Raw genomic sequence first — 23,054 nt, forward strand, 5'->3', positions numbered from 1 at the left:
CGCCACAGCTAGCCGGGAGGGAATCCGGGAAAAGGTCTGGACCTGCCTAAGAGGCAAGAGACCATTATTTTCAGGTGTGCGAGGAGAGGAGATTCAGAGCACCGCCTAAACAACCTCCAGAGACAGGTGGGAGCAGCGGCTACCGACGCGGACACCAGAGATGGGCATGGAATGCTAAGGCTGCTGCTGCAGCCACCAAGAAGCCTGTGTGCAAGCACAGGTCACTATCCACACCTCCTCTCCTGGGATCCTGTGCAGCCCACCACTGCCAGGGTCCAGTGATCCAGGGACAACTTCCCCAGGAGAACACATGGTGCACCTCAGGCTGTTCCAACGTCACACTTGCCTCTGCCTCTGCAGGCTCACCCTGCATTCCATACCCCTCCCACCCATGGCCTGAGTGAGCCAGAGCCCCCTAATCAGCTGCTCCTTTAACCCCTTCCTGTCTGGTTGAAGAACAGATGCCAGAGGGCGACCTACATGCAGAGGCGGGGCCAAAAACAAAGCTGAACCCCGGGAGCTGTGAGAACAAAGAAGAGAAAGGGGAATCTCTCCCAGCAGCCTCAGGAGCAGCAGATTAAATCTCCACAATCAACTTGATGTAGCCTGCATCTGTGGGATACATGAATAGAAAACGAATCATCCCAAAATTGAGACGGTGGACTTTGGGAGCAACTGTAGACTTCAGGCTTGCTTTCTGAATCTATTTTTTTTCTAGTTTTATGTTTATTTTAGTTTACTATTTAAAGCTTATTATCATTGGTAGATTTGTTTATTGATTTGGTTGCTCTGTTCCTATTTATTTATATATATATATATATTTTTTCCTTTTTCTCTTTTTGTGAGTGTGTATGTGTATGCTTCTTTGTGTGACTTTGTCTGTATAGCTTTGCTTTTACCATTTGTCCTAGGGTTCTGTCTCTTTTTTTGTTGTTCTTTTATATTTTTAGTATAGTTTTTAGTGCTTGTTATCATTGGTGGATTTGGTTTGGTTGCTCTCTTCTTTCTTTCGTTTTTTAAATTACTTAATTTTTTTTATTTTTAATAAAACATATATTTTATTTTAATAACTTTATTTTATTTTATTTCTTTCATTCTTTTTTCTCCCTTTTCTTCTGAGCTGAGTAGCTGACAGGGTCTTGGTGCTCTGGCTGGGTGTCAGGCCTGAGATTCTGAGGTGGGAGAGCCAAGTTCAGGACATAGGTCCACCAGAGAGCTCCCGGCCCCACATAATATCAAACAGTGAAAGCTCTCCCAGAGAGCTCCATCTCAATGCTAAGGCCCAGCTCCACTCAACAAACAGCAAGCCACAGTACTGGATGCCCTGTGCCAAACAACTAGCAAGACAGGAACACAACCCCACCCATTAGCAGAGAGGCTGCCTAAAATCATACTAAGGTCACAGACATCGCAAAACACACCACTGGACGCAGCCATGCCCACCAGCAAGACATGATCCAGCCTCATCCACCAGAACACAGGCACCAGTACCCTTCACCAGGAAGCCTACACAACCCAATCTTACCCACTGGGGGCAGAAACCAAAATCAACAGGAAATACGAACCTGCAGCCTATGAAAAGGAGACCCCAAACACAATAAGTTAAGCAAATTGAGAAGACAGAGAAATACACAGCAGATGAAGGAGCAAGGTAAAAACCCACCAGACCAAAGAAATGAAGAGGAAATAGGCAGCCTACCTGAAAAAGAGTTCAGACTAATGATAGTAAAGATGATCCAAAATCTTGGAAACAGAATGGAGAAAATACAGGAAACATTTAACAAGGATCTAGAGGAACTAAAGAGCAAACAAACAATGATGAACAGCACAATAAATGAAATTGAAAATTCTCTAGAAGGAATCAATGGCAGAATAACTGCGGCAGAAGAACGGATAAGTGACCTGGAAGATAAAATAGTGGAAATAACTACTGCAGAGCAGAATAAAGAAAAAAGAATGGAAAGAATTGAGGAGAGTCTCAGAGACCTCTGCGACAACATTAAATGCACCAACATTCAAATTATAGGCATCCCAGAAGAAGAAGAGAAAAAAAAAAGGGACTGAGAAAATATTTGAAGAGATTATAGTTGAAAACTTCCCTAATATGGGAAAGGAAATAGTTAATCAAGTCCAGGAAACACAGAGAGTCCCATACAGGATAAATCCAAAGACAAACATGCCAAGACACATATTAATCAAACTATCAAAAAATAAATACAAAGAAAAAATATTAAAAGCAGCAAAGGAAAAACAACAAATAACATACAAGGGCATCCCCATAAGCTAATTTTTCAGCAAAAACTCTGCAAGCCAGAAGGGAATGGCAGGACCTATTTAAGGTGATGAAAGGGAAAAACCTACAACCAAGATTACTCTACCCAGAAAGGATCTCATTTAGATTCAATGGAGAAATTAAAACCTTTACAGACAAGCAGAAGCTAAGAGAATTCAGCACAACCAAGCCAGCTTTACAACAAATGCTAAAGGAACTTCTCTAAGCAGAAAACACAAGAGAAAGAAAAGACCTACAATAACAAACCGCAAACAATTGAGAAAATGGTAATAGGAACATACATATCGATAACTACCATAAATGTAAATGGATCAAATGCTCCAACCAAAATACATAGACTGGCTGAATGGTTACAAAAACAAGACCCGTATATATGCTGTCTACAAGAGACTCACTTCAGACCTAGGGACACATACAGACTGAAAGTGAGGGGATGGAAAAAGATATCCCATGCAAATGGAAATCAAAAGAAAGCTGGAGTAGCAATTCTCATATCAGACAAAATAGACTTTAAAAGAAAGACTACTGAAAGAGACAAGCAAGGACACTACATAATGATCAAGGGATCAATCCAAGAAGATGATATAACAATTGTAAATATTTATGCACCCAACATAGAAGCACCTCAATACATAAGGCAAATGCTAACAGCCGTAAAAGGGGAAATGGACAGTAACACAATCATAGTAGGGGACTTTAACACTCCACTTTCACCAATGGACAAGTCATCCAAAATGAAAATAAATAAGGAAACACAAGCTTTAAATGATACATTAAACAAGATGGACTTAATTGATATTTATAGGACACTCCATCCAAAAGAACAGAATACGCTTTATTCTCAAATGCTCATGGAACATTCTCCAGGATAGATCATATCTTAGGTCACAAATCAAGCCTTGGTAAATTTAAGAAAATTGAAATCATATCAAGTATCGTTTCTGACCACAATGCTATGAGACTAGATATCAGTTACATGAAAAAATCTGTAAAAAATACAAACACATTGGATGCGAAACAATACACTACTAAAGAACCAAGAGATCACTGAAGAAATCAAAGAGGAAATCAAAAACTACCTAGAAACAAATGACAATGAATAAATGACCACCCAAAACCTATGGGATGTAGCAAAAGCTGTTCTAAGAGGGAAGTTTATAGCAATACAATCCTACCTCAAGAAACAAGAAACATCTCAAATAAACAACCTAAGCTTACACCTAGAGCAATTAGAGAAACAATAGCAAAAAATCACCAAAGTTAGCAGAAGGAAAGAAATCATAAAAATCAGATCAGAAATCAATGAAAAAGAAATGAAGGAAATGATAGCAGAGATCAATAAAACTAAAAGCTGGTTCTTTGAGAAGATAAACAAAATTGATAAACCATTAGCCAGACTCATCAAGAAAAAAAGGGAGAAGACTCAAATCAATAGAATTAAAAATGAAAAAGGAGAAGTAACAACTGACACTGCGGAAATACAAAGGATCATGAGAGATTACTACAAGCAACTGTATGCCAATAAAATGGACAAGCTGGGAGAAATGAACAAATTCTTTGAAAAGCACAACCTTCTGAGACTGAACCAGAAAGAAATCGAAAATATAAACAGACAAATCACAAGCACTGAAATTAAAATTGTGATTAAAAATCTTCCAACAAAGAAATGTCCTGGATCAGATGGCTTCAAAGGCAAATTCTATCAACATTTAGAGAAGAGTTAACACCTATTCTTCTCAAACTCTTCCAAAATGTAGCAGATGGAGGAACACTCCCAAACTCATTCTACGAGGCCACCATCACCCTGATACCAAAACCAGACAAAGAAGTCACAAAAAAAGAAAACTACAGGCCAACATCACTGATGAACATAGATGCAAAAATCCTCAACAAAATACCAGGAAACAGAATCCAACAGCACATTAAAAGGATCATACACCAAGATCAAGTGGGGTTTATATGAGGAATGCAAGGATTCTTCAACATATGTAAATCAATCAATGTGATACACCATATTAACAAATTGAAGGAGAAAAACCATATGATCATCTCAATAGATGCAGAAAAAGCTTTCGATAAAATTTAACACTGATTTTTGATGAAAACCCTCCAGAAAGTAGGTATACAAGGAACTTACCTCGACATAATAAAGGGCATATAAGACAAACCCACAGCCAGCATCATTCTCAATGGTGAAAACTGGAAACATTTCCACTAAGATCAGGAACAAGACAAGGTTGCCCACTCTCACCACTATTATTCAACATAGTTTTGGAAGTCAGCCACAGCAATCAGAGAAGAAAAAGAAATAAAAGGAATCCAAATCAGAAAAGAAGAAGTAAAACTATCACTGTTTGCAGATGACATGATACTATACATAGAGAATCCTAAAGATGCTACCAGAAATCTACTAGAAATCTACATGAGCTGCTTGTATATTTTGTAGATTAATCCTTTGTCAGTTACTTCCTTTGCAAATATTGTCTCCCATTCTGAGGGTTGTCTTTTCATCTTGTTTATGGTTTCCTTTGCTGTGCAAAAGCTTTTAAGTTTCATTACGTCCCATTTTTTAATTTTTGTTTTTATTTCCATTTCTCTAGGAGGTGGGTCAAAAAAGATCTTGCTGTGATTTATGCCATAGAGAGTGATGTAAGTCAGAAAGAGAAAACAAATACCGTATGCTAACACATGTATATGGAATCTAAAAAAAAAAAACACTCGGTTCTGAAGAACCTAGGGGCAGGACAGGAATAAAGATGCAGACGTAGAGAATAGACTTGAGGACATGGGGAGGGGGAAGGGTAAGCTGGGGCGAAGTGAGAGAGTGGCATGGACATATATACACTACCAAATGTAAATTAGATAGCTAGTGGGAAGCAGCTGCATAGCACAGGGAGATCAGCTTGTGCTCTGTGACCACCTAGAGGGGTGGGATAGGGAGTGTGGGAGGGAGACACAAGAGGGAGGGGATATGGGGATATATGTATACATATAGCTGCTTCACTTTGTTATACAGCAGCAACTAACGTAACAATGTAAAGCAATTATACTCCAATAAAGATATTAAAAAATATATTCATTGACAAATTTATTCAAGATGAAATGAACAGAGGAAGAGGCTGACACTTTAAACCAGACCAAAGGTCAAGTCAGGCAATAAAAATGCTTCAGTACTGCTTGCTGTTAGCATGCATAGTAAGATACAGGTTGTGCACTAAAATACTTGCACCTAGAGAGACTCGATTCTTAGCAATTTTATAGCTACAGCATATTCAGTGGAGTGATAGCTCTTCTGCAAATAAATAAGAAGGCAGTAAGAAATGGAGTGGGGCAGAATAATTCTATATGAGAAAAAAAAACACCATTAAGGCATAAGTATTTTTAGAAGATGAGCATCTTGCTCTGCCAGTTAAAAAGCCCAAGTTAATTTTCCGCCATGGATCCCTTCTGATACACATCAGTAAAATGACACCATGAAACTGACACCAGACCAAAACTATACATGTCCTTTAATACATGAAATGTAGCCACTAATTTGCTTTGAGTGAATTTTTTCTGGCAGGTCTTAAGACCAAAGTATATGATAGAGATAATATCCCATATAATGAGGTTCTCAGAACCTATAGCTTATTGGTTAATGTATTTTGATACAATGAGTCCTTTACCAGAAATTGCTTGTGCACTCAACCAAGGCTGGTAACCAGTTGATAAAAAGACTAATTGTAATAAGTCACAATTCAAAAAGAAGGACTTTGCCTAGATAGGACAAAAATGTAAGGTTAAGTATTTTTCCTTTCAATTTATAGAATTTGTGTGTGTGTGTGTGTGTGTGTGTGTGTGTGTGTGTTTGGCTGAGTAATTCAGGCTCATAGGTGGCTGGATCATTGTAGAGTTATTGGGGTGGTTGATTAAGGGGAAGTGTATGTGTATATGTATGCATATAATATATATATGATTTCTAAGCATACATATGTATATATTATTTACATAAATAATTTGGGGGAATATATTATACATTTAGCCAATGCAGTAAATATCTCTGGCTTGACTGATTAATATCTACTGAGAAATAATACTCCAAGTCATTAGAACATATTAAAAGAGGAAAGGTATTGCTTAGCCTGATTCAAGAGGCATACCCAAGAGTATCTTGAAGGGGGAAGGGAAAAAAAAAACTCTTGACAGTAACTTCCTACTTACTATATTGTGAATTCTTCCTAAAGAAATAATAAAAATTCATGTTACTTAAAGTATACTGAAGGAAGCATTGAATATTATACTGTAGCAAACAGTTTTTACTAAGCAGAAGATGGATTGGGTGACACATGAGGTCTACATTTGTACCTCCTTTCCTTCCTATCTGTCTCTCATTGAACACTTTTGTCTCAAGAAAAGAACAGCATGGTGCCCAAAGAAGCTTCCACTCAGTCTTTACAATTCTGCATTCATTCCTTTATTTAGTAAAAATGTAAGAGGTTTTTGTTTTGCTTTTATGCTTTTTGTTCCATATACAAGACCAGGAACCATTTGCTCTTTGTTCTTGGTTGTTGAAAAATGTAGCATATGGTAAACTTTTTCACTGAATAGGCATTCATGATCATGTATTTGAAAATGCATTAGAAGAATTTATGAGACATGTGGGGACATGGGCTGCATCTGAGACTAAAATCCTCATCACATGCTTTTATGGTATTCTACTGTGATGACTTGTGTGGTGGGGGAGGTAAGGATACCTCACTATTCCTTCATTAACTGATAGAACAATTGGAGGTAGTTGTAAATAATTCAAAAGGTCTAAACAGGAATTTGGTTTTTTTAAATCAAATTATAATGGAGGCTGTTCTCTGCCATATTCTAAGTAATTAAAATAATCAGTGCTATAGTTTTTATAATGCTCTTTGAAAATATATAGTAATTATCAAAACAAAACATTTGATGACCCAAAATTTCAGTCTTATGCCTTTTTCCCAACTCTTAATTGTGTATACTTTTATACAGTAGTTCCTAAGACATGTGTATGCTTATAAATTTATTTTTTAAATAAACTTTCAAATTGGCAAATCTTATATACTAGGGAATATGTATAATCTACCTTTAAAATAGAGGACTACAAATTCCAGCCATAAAATTACTTTAGAAAGGCTACTTTTATTTGTTTTGAATGTTTCAAAGATCATGTAATTATATGTGGGATATGGGAGAGAAAAGATTACAAAACAAACACTTCATTGCTGTTTCTTAAAAACAGCATTTATATCACATCTGTGCAATCGTGAGCAAGCTGGAAAGTATGAACAATGAGCAAAAAGAACATTTAAGAGAAAAACTTTTTAATTTTTAAGCTTTAAATATATTATTTTGAAAAAATGTCAAATTTTAAACTCTGAAAAGGTCCTTCAGAGTTTGCTTTGGATTAGAAGTTCCAGTACATTGATTATTGACAAATGTGACTTTACCTCAGCAGTTGAAACAGCTAATATTGATATTAGAAATATTTTATGAAATAACTCACTAAAGCAAAGAAATTTGGGGATTTTTTCCCATGTGCTTAATGAGATGTATACCCTTTTCATGCATTGTAAATATTAGTGCATATGTATTATCTTAGAGGTATGTAAGTATGGCTTGAATAGCATTTCTTGATTTTAATTAGGCTACTCTGCCTTTTGGTATCTTCATTTAACAGGTAATGTGAATTTAACAGGGACTTTGTTGTACACTCTGTTTTATTTTTATAGTATGCACATAAGTTCAAAATGCCAACACATTCATTATGCTGTGTAAAGTTTATACCGGAAAGGTTCCAATCACTTTGAAAAAGATCCTGTCATTATTTCTGTTGTAAATCACTACGCCAAGCTTCTGAGAAGGAACATTTTGAACTGAAATTTGAAATATAGATGAAACCCTAAGATGTTTACAAAATGTGGAAATATCTTTGGTTGATTCCCAAGTATGAACAGCACATTAAGGCAGGGAATCATTGATCAAAATTCAATGATACAATGAATGTTTTATTAGTTAAGTATCATTAATCATTATCCTGAAAAGTGCAGCATGTTAGAGGGTTTGTTTCTACTGCAGTTTACCAAGGTGCCCATTGTTGGCAGATGCGGCTCCTCCAGATGGAGGAGGTGGAAGCACATGAGTCCCCACATGGAAATAGCTTCCTGTTCAGAAAGGTCTGGTGAGGTGAGGGAAACTGTGGTGGGGACGGGATGTGATGAAGAGGAGAAGGAAAGCAGAAAAAAAAAGTGAAGATGGCATTATTTGTGTAAAAAGAGAGTGCACAAGATCATTAGTTTATTCAGCCATCTAGTTTTCCCTCAGCGCCTTCTCTGTGCCTGTCTCAAGGTGGGCACTGAAGCAGGTGGTTTCATGGGGAGAAAGGTGATGAATGACTACTTACAGAAGTGCATAGGGGAAGGACAGGAGCAATGGAAATACACGTGTCTCATGCAGAGCATGGGTGAGGAGAAAAGCTTCCAGCTTTATGGTCTAAAGTGTGTGTTCTTCAGACCTCTCAGGAAAAGGGCACGGCTGCTAACGCCTCCCCTACTCTCCAGACTTTCCTCATTGCAGCACACTCCTCTATCCTTAACGTGCTACTTGTTTGCAGTATTGGCCCTCTTTGGGTCTTCCAAATAGGGAATCATACATGTCTGGGGTCAAAGGTCTTAGAATTTTTTCTGAGTGAGTAGGAAAAAAAATTTAATCTCAATTCTGATAAAACAATTTAAGCCAAGACACATAATTTAATAAAAGGTGTCCTAGATATTAGTGAATTTCCTAATATTTCAGTGAAATCTAAAAATAATTTTAAAATATCTATAAAATGTGAATTGATCTATAAAGTTTGATCCTGTGGATCTGCCTCTTTTTTTTTAAACTGCATTAATTTACAAATATACCCACAAAGTGACACCTACCAAAGATCAAAGGAGCATATACAGATGATGCTTTCTACCCTTTCCAACAGCATATTTTTAAAAGTCTTATCAGTGGATGTTTAAAACCAAAGTGGTGCAATATTTCAAAATGTCATTGTTTGCACTCTAACTAAATTGTAGAAAATGGCAAATCTGAATATGGCATTATTCTCGTAGTCATAAAAAACCATTGAATTTCATTGAAAAGTATTTAATGTCAAATATATAAAACCATGTTATTCTCAGAATAATCCCTATGGAAAAAGTGTGGGAAGCCAAGTTATTCCCATTTTATAGATCAGGTAGCTGATGCAAAAAGACATTTAAATGACATGTTAGTATTTGATTATTAATTTCACAAGTAAGGGGCATCACTATATATGCCAGCACTGTTCTGTATCCAAAACAAAGATTCTTACTTTAGTGGAGCTTACATTCGCACCGAGGCAAGAAAGACATTAACTATATTAAATAAAATGATATAATAGAAAGTGCCATGGGAAAGAAAACAGAGCTGGGAGGGGATGGTTTGCAGTCTTAAGTAAAGTGTCACTGAGGCAATGACATTTGAGCAGAGAATGGAAGGAAGTGTGGGAGAGTGCCTGTGGATGTCTAGGGGAGAATATGTAAGTTTGAAGAAGTCCCCAGAACAGAATCAGAGTCTCCCAAGGGTGGGCAGCATGTTCCACAGTGAACTGGATTTAAGGCTTCCTATAGAATTTCTGTGAGGTAATAGCATATAGTTGGGAAAGAGTTAGTTGTTTGTTTTTAGAAGTCCCTGACTTCTTAAAAACATTGCATTTAACAAACATTTATTGCATTTCAGCTATTCTTTTATTTACTTCTACACTCAACAAATATTTTGTGAGTTCCTAATGTGTGTCAGGTACATTAGTAAACAGAACAGGCAATCCCAGCCCACAAGGGACATAGGCTGAGATGGAAGACACAGCCAACGTCCTCCGGAAGCTTACCATCCAGAACTTAAGACACGATACCACTAACTTACACAACAGGATTATCTAATTGAATATGCATTAAACGTGCAACCATAGTTAATGAGAGCAAAAGAGCTACATCTCATAAAATAATTACAATAACAGTATTTACATAAAATTTTTATTTGGAATTTAAAATCTTTACAGAAAATGTTTCAATAATCTTTATAACACCCATGTGTTATATGTATAGTATTGGAAGAAGCGCCCAGACTATTTAAGGTAGCGCATTATTCCATGTAATTATCTTGAGAGGTTTTTTTTTAATAATACTTTATTTTTAACCTGTTTTTAAACCTCAAATTCCTATAGCACATTTTAATACTGTATTTATTAACCTTATTAATTTATGAAGGCATTTCATTAAATGAATATTTGTTATAGTCTCTAAATTGAAAAAGTTTAAAATTGGAATACAGATACTTTATAACATATTTCAAACCAACTCCTTTATGTGCCTTTGAAAGGCTGTGTCCCTGAATGAACCACATCAATACAGGCAACATATCATGACCTTTTAAGCAGAAGAAAAATCAAATCTCATTCACAGGTTTTATGTAGGTGACACCATTTTTGTGTACAGTGAATTCAAATTTTATGACTTCAGCTGACTTACTGCAACCTCAGTGAAGGGTCAATAGTGATAGAACAACCTAAATCCAGTTAGACATCATAGATTAAAGCCAGTGCCAAAATCATGCTATGAAGACAGTAAATGACTTATAGGTATGAAAATATACGGTAGTCTTGGTGGTTTCATATATGTACTTTTTCTCCACTGATGCAGCAAGTACTGTAATCTTTATAGGGATGAACTAGAAAAGTTTTTTAAATGAATAAAAAAATAACAAAAGGCCATCTTTCCTTCTACAGACAGTTGTTAAGTTCACATTAGGTGCTAGTCAATGCTGAACCAAATGATAAGAAAATGAAGGTGAATAAAAATTAGCATGTTTTCCCATTGAGTGGAGTAAGGGAAGACAATGGTATAAATAAACATACATCTGTGATACAGTGTGAGAGAAACTGAAATAGAGGTAGAGGCATCACACTCAAATACCTAGTAGAAACAGTAATTCTGTCTCTGAGATCATTGAGGGCAGTGTGGTAGAAGTTAGCTCTGTGTTAGAACTTGAAGAATGAATAGGAGATATACTGTCAGAGCAGTAGGGTGGGCTATAAGAAGAAGGGACAGCACAGGGAAAAGAATGGAAGCCAAGAAAAGTCTGGTGGCCAGTATATATAGTGTATTCAGTTTGGTGTGTCAAGATAAGGGGCAGCAAGCTGATTTGGGACCGAATTATAAAGAGCCAACACTACCCTGTTTTCATTCCTTAACATGTTTAGGTGGTTAGGAAACAGCGATCATCTCATTGGGTCCTTCTCACTTGATCTTCCCTTTGACTTCATGATTTCCTAGGCAGTTCAGTCTGCCTATCTAGCTTAGATGGTACTTATGGAGTCACAGTGAAATAATACATTGAGCAAGAACACAGAAATAAGGTTGGTCTCTGAAAATAAAAGTAATAAGAATTGACACACATTGAATGAAATGCATCATGTATAAAAATAAACCCACATAGTTTTCTATAAATGTGTGTTTAAGGAGCAAAGAGAAATGAGTCAGAGAAAAAATATTATAGGTAGAGAGTTTAAGATTTATATTTACTCTTGTTAGCTGTACAGTCCTGAGTACTTAACCTCTTTAAATAAGTTTTTTTCTTTCCTATCTGTAAATTGGGGCTGATAATTTCCACTTTATCATGATTAGAGATAATACACGTGAAATGCTTAACATAGTGCTTGACACATGCAAGTACAGAGCAAGTGCTAGTTCTTGTTGTTCTTGTTAAACTTAATAAAAGTGGTATCAGTTAGCTTTGGCTACATAACAAAACACCCCAAACTTAGTTGATTGAAGCAACTATGAATTTAGTTCACAATTCTGCATGCATGTTAGCGATTTGGGCTGAGCTAAGCTGTGTGGTTCTTCTGGTCTCAGCTAGTCTTACTCTGTCTATAGTCAACTTCCAAGTGGGCTATGTGCTGGCTGGTCCCAAGTGGCCTCAGCTGGATGGTTCATCTCTGTTCCATGTGGTCTCTGATCCTTCAGCAGGCTGTACTAGCTTGATCACATGGCTAGGCAGGATTTCAAGAGAGTAAACAGAAGAGGATAAGACCTCTTCAAGCTGTGGTTTGACACTGGCACAGCATCACTTCTGTGATATTCTATGGATTAAAACAAGTCACAAAGCCCACATTCAAAAAGCAGGTAAATAAATCCCCCACTTTATCAGAGTAGCTGCACAGTTACTTTGCAAGGGGGTATGGATACAGGGAGGGGAACACTTTCTTTCAAATAGACTACCACAAGAGGGTTGAGGACACAGAATCAGCTAGAATCTCTAATGTAAACTGAAAGGATAGGAAATCAATATGGTTTAGTCTTGATGTAGTCAAGAGGAACTTGGAGTCAACAGACCTGAGCTTAATCCCTGCCTGTGCTATTGATTTACTTTATGCTGGTAAAGTAAATTATCTGTGCTCATTATTCTCAATACAAGGTTTTCTAAGTTCAAAATTATTATGTGGAATAAATGAGATAATGTATGTGAAAATGTGTATTAAGTGTAAATCTATAAACAAATATAATGGATTCTTATTCATTGATATAAAGTATACTTTATAAAATGTGAGAGGTTCTTGAACTTCTTACCTTGCACCACCTACCTGTCCTTCTCATTCTTTCTGTAGAATGTAGAAATTTACTTACATTTAGATATTGTAAATGTAATGCAATACATTATTTAACTGCTTGGATTACTTGCAGTGTGTGTTACTTGCAGTTTCTTTTCTCAGCTACCTATTTCATTATTCCTTTGAGGCAAACATTTTTGAATCCTAATTAAATATAAGGTACAATACTAGATTCTAGAGATATAGAGATGAAAAACTGGGCCCTATCCCCAAAAACTTCGGTCATCTTCTGAAAGACATACAAACCACAATTTAGTACAATATAGTAAATGTTATGATAAAGACATGCAAAGGGTGCTATGGGATCTCAGAAGACACAGGAGAGGAAGGATGAACAGGTAAGCCTTCCCGGGAAAGGTAATGGGCAAAAGAGGAGCAGGAATTTACTAGACAAAATAATCTAAAATTCAAGGCCAAATGCTCAGCGGATTAGAAACCATTGTTTTAACCCCTTGCCTGAATAAATCTGGTTTCAACCTATGCATCCAGCTCCATGCCCTCAAAGTGTAGCCATTCATTTCCCCCAAAGCTAAATTGAACTGCTTGATATTCCTTAAGCAGAGCATATTCCTTAAACACAGCACCCTGTGCCTTTGTTTCTGCTGCTTACTACAACTGGAGTACTCTTGGCCTTTTCATTTCTAATCAGTTTCCAATAAATACCCATGGATGATTTCATAGTCGGATAAGAGTTCCTTTACTCTGAGGACTTCCCTGATTCACACAGATACAGATAATCACTCTTTCCTTTCTGCTCTCACCGTATTCTGGTTCATACACTATAATTATTTTTGTATCAATTTACATATGTCTCCTTTATTATACCATATGAGCACAGGGACCATTCCTTATTCATTCAGACAAAAGGAGTAGACATATGGTCAAGAGAATGCAGAATACATGTTACATTCAGGAAGCAAAGTAGGGCTTCCCTGGTGGCGCAGTGGTTGAGAGTCCGCCTGCCGATGCAGGGGACACGGGTTCGTGCCCCTGTCTAAGAAGACCCCACACGCCGCGGAGCAGCTGGGCCCGTGAGCCATGGCCGCTGAGCCTGTGCGTCCAGAGCCTGTGCTCCGCAACGGGAGAGGCCACAACAGTGAGAGACCCGTGTACTGCAAAAAAAAAAAAGGAAGCAAAGTAATTCAATGCAGTTGGAGCAAATGTCCCATTGTGGTCTTGTATAGCATGAATTTGGATTTGAAGCAGAAGTGTGATATGATCAGGTTTGTCTCTTAGACGGATCTGGCAGATGACATAGGCTGATATCAGAGATGGGGAGGCTGATATCAGAGATGGGGAGACTAATAAGGAAGGTACTTCAGTAATCCAGGGGAGCAGTGGTGAAGGTCTTAACTAAGACAGTCATGATGAAGAGTCAGGAGCACCTAGAAGAGATATTTGATGAGTAAACTAGAGCAATACTTCTCAGACTATTCTGCATGTTAGAACTATCTGGAGATCCTGACAAAACACTGATGACTGGGCCTAACTACATACAGATCTTGGGGTTATGTTTTTAACTCTCTAGGTGATTTCAGTGCTCAGCCAAGTCTGAGAACCAGTGGACTAGAGACTATTTAGTAAGTAATTGGATGTAGGCAATGAGGGAGAAGTGAAGAAAGAAAATCTCCTCCTAGTTTTCTAACTTGGAACAAAAGGGTAGAGTATAAGCAAATTCGATGTGGGGAAAATGCAAATTCAGGGTGGAGAAATTTAAGTTTGATTTGGGGCAAGTTGAACATAGGTGCTCAAAGATAGTTGAATATGCTGTTCTTGCACTCAAGAGAAAGACACAGGTTGGAGGTGTTTACTTTGTGAATTTTCTGCATATAGGTATTCTCTGAATTCATTGTGAACATGATGTCTACGTTAAAAGAGGACCATGAGTAGAACCTGGGGACATCAACGTGGAAAGGTGGCTAAAGGCAGGAGAGCCTGAGAAGGAATAGCAAAAATAGGAAAAATAGGGGTAGAAGGAGGTATCTCCAAAGCTCACACAGAGGAGGGTCTCAGGAAGTGGAGGTGGTTAACCGTCTCAGTGCTGGGAAGAGTTCCAGTATAGATTTGGGCTGAAAAGTATCTAATAATTTTGCCAAGGTTACTGGTGACCTAGGGTAGATCAGTTGCTAAATACAGTGGGGATGGAAACTACATAAAAACCTAGTAAGAAGTGATGAAAAGGAGAGGAAAAAAGCAGTTACTGTAGTTCCTGAATAGTCCACAGTGTTTTTTTATTTCTTGTTCTAGCGGAAAACATCTCTGATTTTCTATGGACACTATGTGCATATTTTATAACTTTGAACATGACTTTTCTGTATTAGGAATAGTTGTGTAAGCAAGGTAGTTGTGGGTCCCAAAATAAGCAAAGAAAACGATAAATTTTAAAATAATATAGAAGACAACCATTAAATTGTTGCAACCATTAAATTAGCAGTAACCATATAAAATTTGAAGAGCTTATGAGTTTTACTTTTAATGTTCTACTCTCAATGTGTACATTTCAGGAAAATTGTACCAATCTCACCTTAGTATATTTGTACAGTGGTATAAAGAACATTGACAATTTGAATGTTGTACAATTAGTTAATATTTAGTAAACGTATTTTCTTAGTTTTAAATGTCTTTGAAAATCACATGTCCCATGCTATTTTTCCTCCTCAATATAATATAATCCCAGTAGTGTTAGCAATGATTTTGTTAAATTGTTTGACAAAACCTAACTTGGCCACTTGTAATTTACAATTGTTCACCTTTGTCACTTTGCAGTTTTTCCGTACTAAAAAATTTAGGTTGTCTTGAAGCTGAATTGTTGACTGAATTTCCAATATAGTTCACAGTATGATTACAGAATACCAAATCAGTGTTTCCAACCTGTGTTCTAGGCATAGACTGTAAGTATTTGGGAATTTGACAAGACGGCCTGCTTGTAACTACTTGGAAATTTTATGTTGCTCTTCACCTTAATTTCTGATGTGCAGACTTTACTGTCATTCAGATTGAAAAAATAAATAATAAAATCATTTTATTTATTCCATAAGGAAATGAATTATAAAAAAAATAATTTGACTATGAATCGTGATTCTTTAATTTAAAAGTTTGGAAGGATGACAGTTGAAGCCATTTAACACTACTTTTCCTTGTTGCAGAGTAAGTGTCCTGTCGTTTTTAACCTTTGAAGTATTTTTCAGGGAGAAACAACACCCAAAATTTGATTCATAAATTATTATAGATTCATCATCACCTCTTGCCTTTTCAACAGCTTCTTCCTCTTTTCCACATCATTTCCATCGGCATAAAAACATACTCAAATATAGTCCATTTAAAAATATATATATCTCACTAGACCTCCCACAGCCCTTCATCTGCTGCCTCATTGCTCTTTGAGCTAGCCCACAAAAACTGTTACAGAGCTTTGTGTATCAATTCTCTCACTCCTTCATATTCTGTTCATTCCATCTACTCCAGTCTGACTTCTGTCTTCCCTGTTTCACCGCCACCCTTCTTGTAAAGCTTACCAGTGGCATCTGTACTGCCAAATCCTGTGAACAGTTCTCTGTTTTCTTACACCAGCTGTCAGAAGCATTCATCCCCGTTGATTGCTCCTTACTTTTTGGAACACTTCCCTCTCTTAGCATTTTCATGTGGCTCTGGGTTAATCTTCATCTCTTTCATTTTCTCTATTTTATTCTATTCTGTTTAGAAGTCACTAAGCTAGGTAGATTTAAATACCATTGTATGTTGAAGTCTCTACAGTGTTCACTTTCATCCCTAACCTCTTCAGTGAATTCTAGACTCATGTGTCCAGTGGCTCACTTGATGTTATCACTAATGGGATGCTTGCTAGTCATTTTATATGTAATATATTAAAAATTGAACCTCTTAACAGTCCCCCACTTGTTACTGCACTACGCTTTGTTCCATCTTGGTGAAGTGTCTATGCTCTACTCAGTGGCTCAAGCCAGTAATCTAGGGATCATCCTTAATTTTTTCTCTCCTCTCACCTCCTGAGTCTAACCATTGATCTGCCTTGTTGGTCTTAGCTCAGAGTTCCACTTCTTGGTATCTCCATGAATATTATGCAAGCCACATTATTTCAACTCAACGGACTCTTTGCTTTTACCCTACAGCCCCTCATTCCGTTCCCTGTAAAGTAGCCAGAAGCATCTTTTGAAAATGTAAATCGGATCATTTTATCACCCTCCTTTAAACCTTTCAGTGGTCTCCCATTGTACCTACAATAAATCCAAACTCCCACAGGTTTCAGCTCCCAGAAATATGGCTACTGCCTGCTTCTCTCGTCTCCTCTTACACTCTTCTTGCCCTGTCATGGAATACCATCTACAAAGGGCTTCTCTTTTTAAGTATATCAGGCTCACTCCTACTTCAGAGTCTTTGCACATGCCGTTTCCACTACCTGGAATGCCACTTTTCACTCAAGTCCCAATCCATTCTTCTGTGTGAGGTGCCTTCTTATCTTTTATTTCTCAACTCAGAGAGCCCTTTACTGACCATCAACTAATGAGGCTCTGTGCACCCCTGTGATTCTCCATCTTGCTCTCCTCTATATTTCCTTAATCTTGACCTGGAAGTAGTCCTAATAATGTATTTTTTAAATGACTTTTTCCCTCCCTAAAAATGTAAGCTGCAGGAAGGTAGGGACTTTTCCTCTTTTGCTCATCACTTTTGAGTTACAGTTACTGGCGCATAGAAGGTCTTAAAAGATACTGGTTAAATGTCGATAAACAAAGACTCTGAATCAATATCTTAAACTCCTCTGCATGTCATCCAGTGCCTACCACAGCAGATGCTCAGCTTCCATATTAATTAACTGACATTGTTTGAATCTCTCACTAGACTGTGTATCAAAAAATGTAGAATATAGTTATGTATAGACTCATCCAATAATGTTTTAAAATTTAGCCATGAAAAACGGAGCACTTAGAAATGACATAAATTAAATGAAAGATAGGGAAATGTTCCTTGGTTTTAAAAATGTTTCATTGGGTATTCATTTCTAGTAACATTTCATGATGTTTCACAATGTAAAATACAGATCAATTCTTTTTTTTTTCCATAGGAAAAAAGTAACCTGTCTTCCTTTGTTTGATTACAAACTAAGCACGGCAAAACACTGAAGGGCTTTCTAATCATCAAAGAAAGATTAAATTCTGTCCAGTGTTCTTTTAGCGTTCATGTCTTTTAGCCTGACTTTTCGAAAAATCCTAATATCTCTTAATAAAAAATAAAATGATTTGGAGTCATCATATTCCTCTGAAATAGAATGTTACCATATAATTTCACAAACTATCCCTTGGTTTTAGATAAAGATTTTTAGACTTCTTAGATAATTTAGCATTTAAAAATAGTGTATAAAGTTATTTTTCCCTTAAATTTACTTGACAGAAAAAAAATGCTTAGGAAGTTATTTTAAAAGTGACAATTCTAGTTTTGCATGTAGTAATTGCCAAGACTGTCAGTGATAGAAAATAGAATATAACTTGGGTTTTTAAGCCCAAAGTGGTATTTATTGGTTCACTTGTACAGGCATATTAGTGGTACACCTGACTTAGAAGTGGCAGAAACATCTCTCCATCTTGCATCTCTACCTTCCTCTGTCTCTGCTTTGTTTTTACCTAGTGCAGCTAGCCTTGGGTAGGAGTGGGAGGGTTGGGTTGGTTAGGTAAGCAGTCAGTGATTACCAGCTACTCTGAACATCCTTCATTCCAGTTCAGGGACCAAAGAGGAAAAAAGCCTTTAACTCCCCAGCTCCATTGAAGGACTTTAATGAGACCAGAGTAGTTGATCACTGTGATTAACCCTGTTGGGGATATTTTCCCAGCTTTTTGGGCAAGAAGATAAAGTCTGTTTTTAGATGATGAGGGAAGAACAGGGTAGTGCTCGGCTGCTCAGAGCATACAAATATAACTTGTATCTGTTCAACGTAATGTATCTCTCCCACCTGTGGTCACCCTTCCCCAATGACAGTGTGCCCCAAATCATATCTAGTCACTGCGTTCCTAGGCATTTGATGGTACCAGTGTTCTCAAAGTTCAGGAAAATTCTGTGGGTGATACTTATTTCTCTCCATCGAGCTCAAGTGTAGCTCCTGTGATCCCTAGGCCTTATAAGGCAAGTGACGATTTTAACCAATCCAGGCACAATCAATATATATTTGAAGCAAAAACAGCCTTATCAAAATAAAACTCGGCATTAAGGGCTTCCCTGGTGGTGCAGTGGTTGAGAGTCTGCCTGCTAATGCAGGGGACACGGGTCTGAGCCCTGGTCTGGGAGGATCCCACATGCCGCGGAGCAACTAGGCCCGTGAGCCATGGCCGCTGAGCCTGCGCGTCTGGAGCCTGTGCTCCGCAACAAGAGAGGCCGCGACAGTGAGAGGCCGGCACACCACGATGAAGAGTGGCCCCCGCTTGCCACAACTAGAGAAAGCCCTCGCACAGAAATGAAGACGCAACATAGCAAAAAATAAATAAATAAATAAATAAACTCCTACCCTCAACATCTTTTTTAAGGAAAAAAAAAAAAAAACACAAAAAACTCGCCACTTAGTAAAGAGGAACCATCTTAGTCACTAGTTGAGAGCATCTATCATATCCAGTCGTCAGTGCTAGTAAACCTTCCTTCCCTGGAAGTGGCTTTCTTTCTTTTTTTTTTTTTTTTTTTTTTCGGTACATGGGCCTCTCACTGCTGTGGACTCTCCCGTTGTGGAGCACAAGCTCCGGACGCGCAGGCTCAGCGGCCATGGCCCACGAGCCCAGCCGCTCCGCAGCATGTGGGATCCTCCGGACCGGGGCACGAACCCATGTCCTGTGCATCGACAGGCGGACTCTCAGCCGCTGCGCCACCAGGGAAGCCCCTGATTCTTCTTTCTTAATTGCCCCTTCTAGTTCACGAGTTCTATGTATTTTGACATCTGACCCTTTTTTCTATTGCCAAGACCAGCCCTCGCAACTGCCCTGCTCACTCTTCACTCTGACTCGTATAACAATTATTTGCCAACAGTTTTCACCGATTGTTTATTTTTTTTTCCCTTCTCTAACTCATGGTGTTCATTTCTGCTTAATTTTAAAAGGATGAGCTGCAAAAGCAACTCTCTGTTCCTAAACCTTTAGTGCCCTCGTACATTTATTCACTCAGTTTTACTGTGTGCCAAACATCATGCTGGTTATTGTAGATAAAATGATGCATGATGCAGAGCAGTCCAGGCACCCATGGAGATTACAGTCTATCAGGAGAGAAAAAAATGGCCCAATCTTAAGGACAGACTTGTTCAGTATTTCGAACTCTGGTATTCAGAACTCTCTCCAACATATTTTCTGTCTTTCTCTTAATATTAAAAGCATTCATCTGACTTGTACAGCACATCTTTGTTTTGTTTTGTTTTTTAGACATACATTAAAAACCTGTATGTGGTGAGAACCCAGTGGCTTTTAGTGGACTCTTCCACTGGACTCTGTGACTTTAGGCTTGGCACAAACTCTTTGTGTCACAATCTCATAGTCTTTAAATGGTAATAATAAAAAGAATTACTGACATATATTGAATATTTACATTAGGCCAGCAAAACCTAGTGGTTAAAAGCACAGACTGTCAGTCACATTTCTGGGTCTGAGTCCTGGCTGTGACCTTTCCATATCCGTGCCTCAGCATCTTCACCTGTAAAATGGGGAGAGTAATGTTGAGAATGATTAAGTAAGTTAATAAAGTAAAATCCATTAAAACATTACCTAGCACATCATTAGAGCCATAAAATCTTAGCAATTCAATGATCACTTTTCTAAGTAGGAAGGTACTATTATCCATATTTAACCAGTGAGAAAACTAAATATCTTGCCCAGGGCCACACAGTTAGTGGTAGAGTCTGAGCTCTGATCTAGACATTCTGGCTTCAGAGCGGATACTAGTAAATACTACTCTATGTAGCCTCCATTATAAGGTTACTGTAAGACTATAGTTAAATAATCAACATTTAACAAACTTTAAAACTATAATTCACTCTGAATATGATATGTAAGGTGTTATTATCCATACTATAATAAGATATGATTGAAGAAGACACTAATTCACTTCCTTTCCATACCTTGAAAACTTTTAGCTATACCAGTAATTATATTAATAAATATTTCTGTGTCATTGTATAATTTAAACAACTCTTTCACATACACAAATCCATGTAATTCCAACCATCACTCTTTGAGATGGGCAAGGTCAGTATTATTTTCTCCATTTTAAAAATGTGAATGCTGAGGATCAGAAAAGTTAAGTAACTTGCTCAAGTATACAAAGAGAGTAAATGAGAAAGTCTCTAACGTAAGTCTGAAGCTCCAGATCTCATCCTTTGCTTCACTATAACGCCCTGCTGTTTTTTTAATGATTTCTTTCAACAGATGGAAAACTAATTTTTATAATATAGTTTATCATTATAAACATATATATATATATATCATATACCCTTGTGTACAAAGGCATAACTATTTGATCTAATATTCTTTCCTTTCTCTTTTTAAAGATTGTGATTGCTAGCATTATGTGCAGTTACAACAAAAATGACTGGATGGAACTCTCCAGAAAGGCTGAGGTAATGATTTCTTTCTAGTATATTTATTTTATTTCTTCTCTTCTATTTTTATTAGTTTTAAATAAAGTGCTGTCATGAAAAATAACCCAGGAGAAGTAAAATTGAATGGAAAATAGTAACTTAAAACATTTCTATTATAATTTGTTTACCCTATGTTTTCATTAAAATGATGGAAATGTAAATTTAAAAGGAATCTATTCTATAAAAGTGGTCCCTTGGATTTCACACACTGCCTGAAAATCCTTTATTCTTTGAATCCATATGCTCTTTATTTGCATATTAAGCAAACTGTATATTATGATGGATGCCATGATAAAATTTAATTCTACCTTTGAGAGTCTAACTTGATCTTACCTTGCCTTTAGGCAAACTAGTTTGACAGCGAGAAAAGAAATTTTGAATATAAAACTCTTGAATATTTAAAATATAAAAGGTTCATTTAATACTATTCTAGTTTGAATACAGACATGCATAAAATGGTAAGACAGAATGCTCCTGAGTGGAACACTAGTCAGCAGGTTTTCTATAATATAAATTGAAGCTTGCACAAATGCAAACAACTAACCATGTGCCTCAAATTTATATTTCAAGTGGAAAAATACATACCTAAAATTGTATACTTATGTCCATCGTGTTGTCATGAAAAATACTGTAGACAGCTTGAGCTGGGGTTTCTTGAAAACCTCTCAGAAATATAGAAGACTAAATCTAACAATACTTATGAACTAAGGACTCTACATTATAAAATATTATAAAGCTTTCTATAGTGTTCAAAAATATTGATTGTATATTTTATTTGGATATCTTAAACCTGCGAGGACAAAAATTATTTCTGGGACTTAGGGGGGTGAAATTAACATGATCAGTAATTGGCTTTATGATCTTTGTAGCTGGGTCCATTTCATACATGTATTTGCCTAATTGACCATGAAATCTTCCACAGAGCCCATGTTTGGCATGAGTTTTGCCAATTTAAAGCTTGACTATGATGAATGGCTTTATCACGCTACTAGCTTCTCTGCCTTCTGTAGAATAAAATACTTAAAGAATTTTCTTCAATAATGAGCATTAATTTTTAAATAAGCAAATTTTACTTTTAAAAAGTCAAAAGCCTTTATACATGTAACCAACTTAAAGATATTTTTCATATTTCTCACATTCTATACCTATTTCTTAAATTGTAGTTTAAAACTACAATTTGATATCATATTCTAGGTTCTTATAGCAATCAATCAATCAATAAAAGTAAAAGGAGAAGTAAGGAGGAAAAAAAAAGGAAAACATTAAAAAAAAAAAAGAAAAAGGTATGCCTTCCATTCAGTCAAAACAGTCTGTGGGATCTCTCCACAGGAAAGCAATATACATATCAAGAAGTTCAACCCATAGATGGTGTCAATTAAAAAACAACACTTCCCTCTAATCTTAAAATATGGACCAACTCAGGGTATAGCACATGAAGGAACTATCCCCAGGTCTTCACATCC

At 36.9% G+C, this 23,054-nt stretch overlaps 1 protein-coding gene across 1 annotated transcript in view; it reads left to right on the forward strand.

Annotated features, from left to right (window-relative positions):
• DPYD (dihydropyrimidine dehydrogenase) overlaps positions 1-23,054 on the forward strand; it is an 849,503-nt gene that overhangs the window by 545,226 nt on the left and 281,223 nt on the right. Inside the window, exon 17 of the mRNA XM_030868763.3 lies at positions 21,502-21,570. Within this exon, the coding sequence (XP_030724623.1) occupies positions 21,502-21,570 (69 nt within the window). The remainder of the gene's footprint in view (positions 1-21,501; positions 21,571-23,054) is intronic.

Source organism: Globicephala melas, chromosome 1 (assembly GCF_963455315.2).
Source record: "Globicephala melas chromosome 1, mGloMel1.2, whole genome shotgun sequence".
Lineage (NCBI taxonomy): Eukaryota > Metazoa > Chordata > Mammalia > Artiodactyla > Delphinidae > Globicephala > Globicephala melas.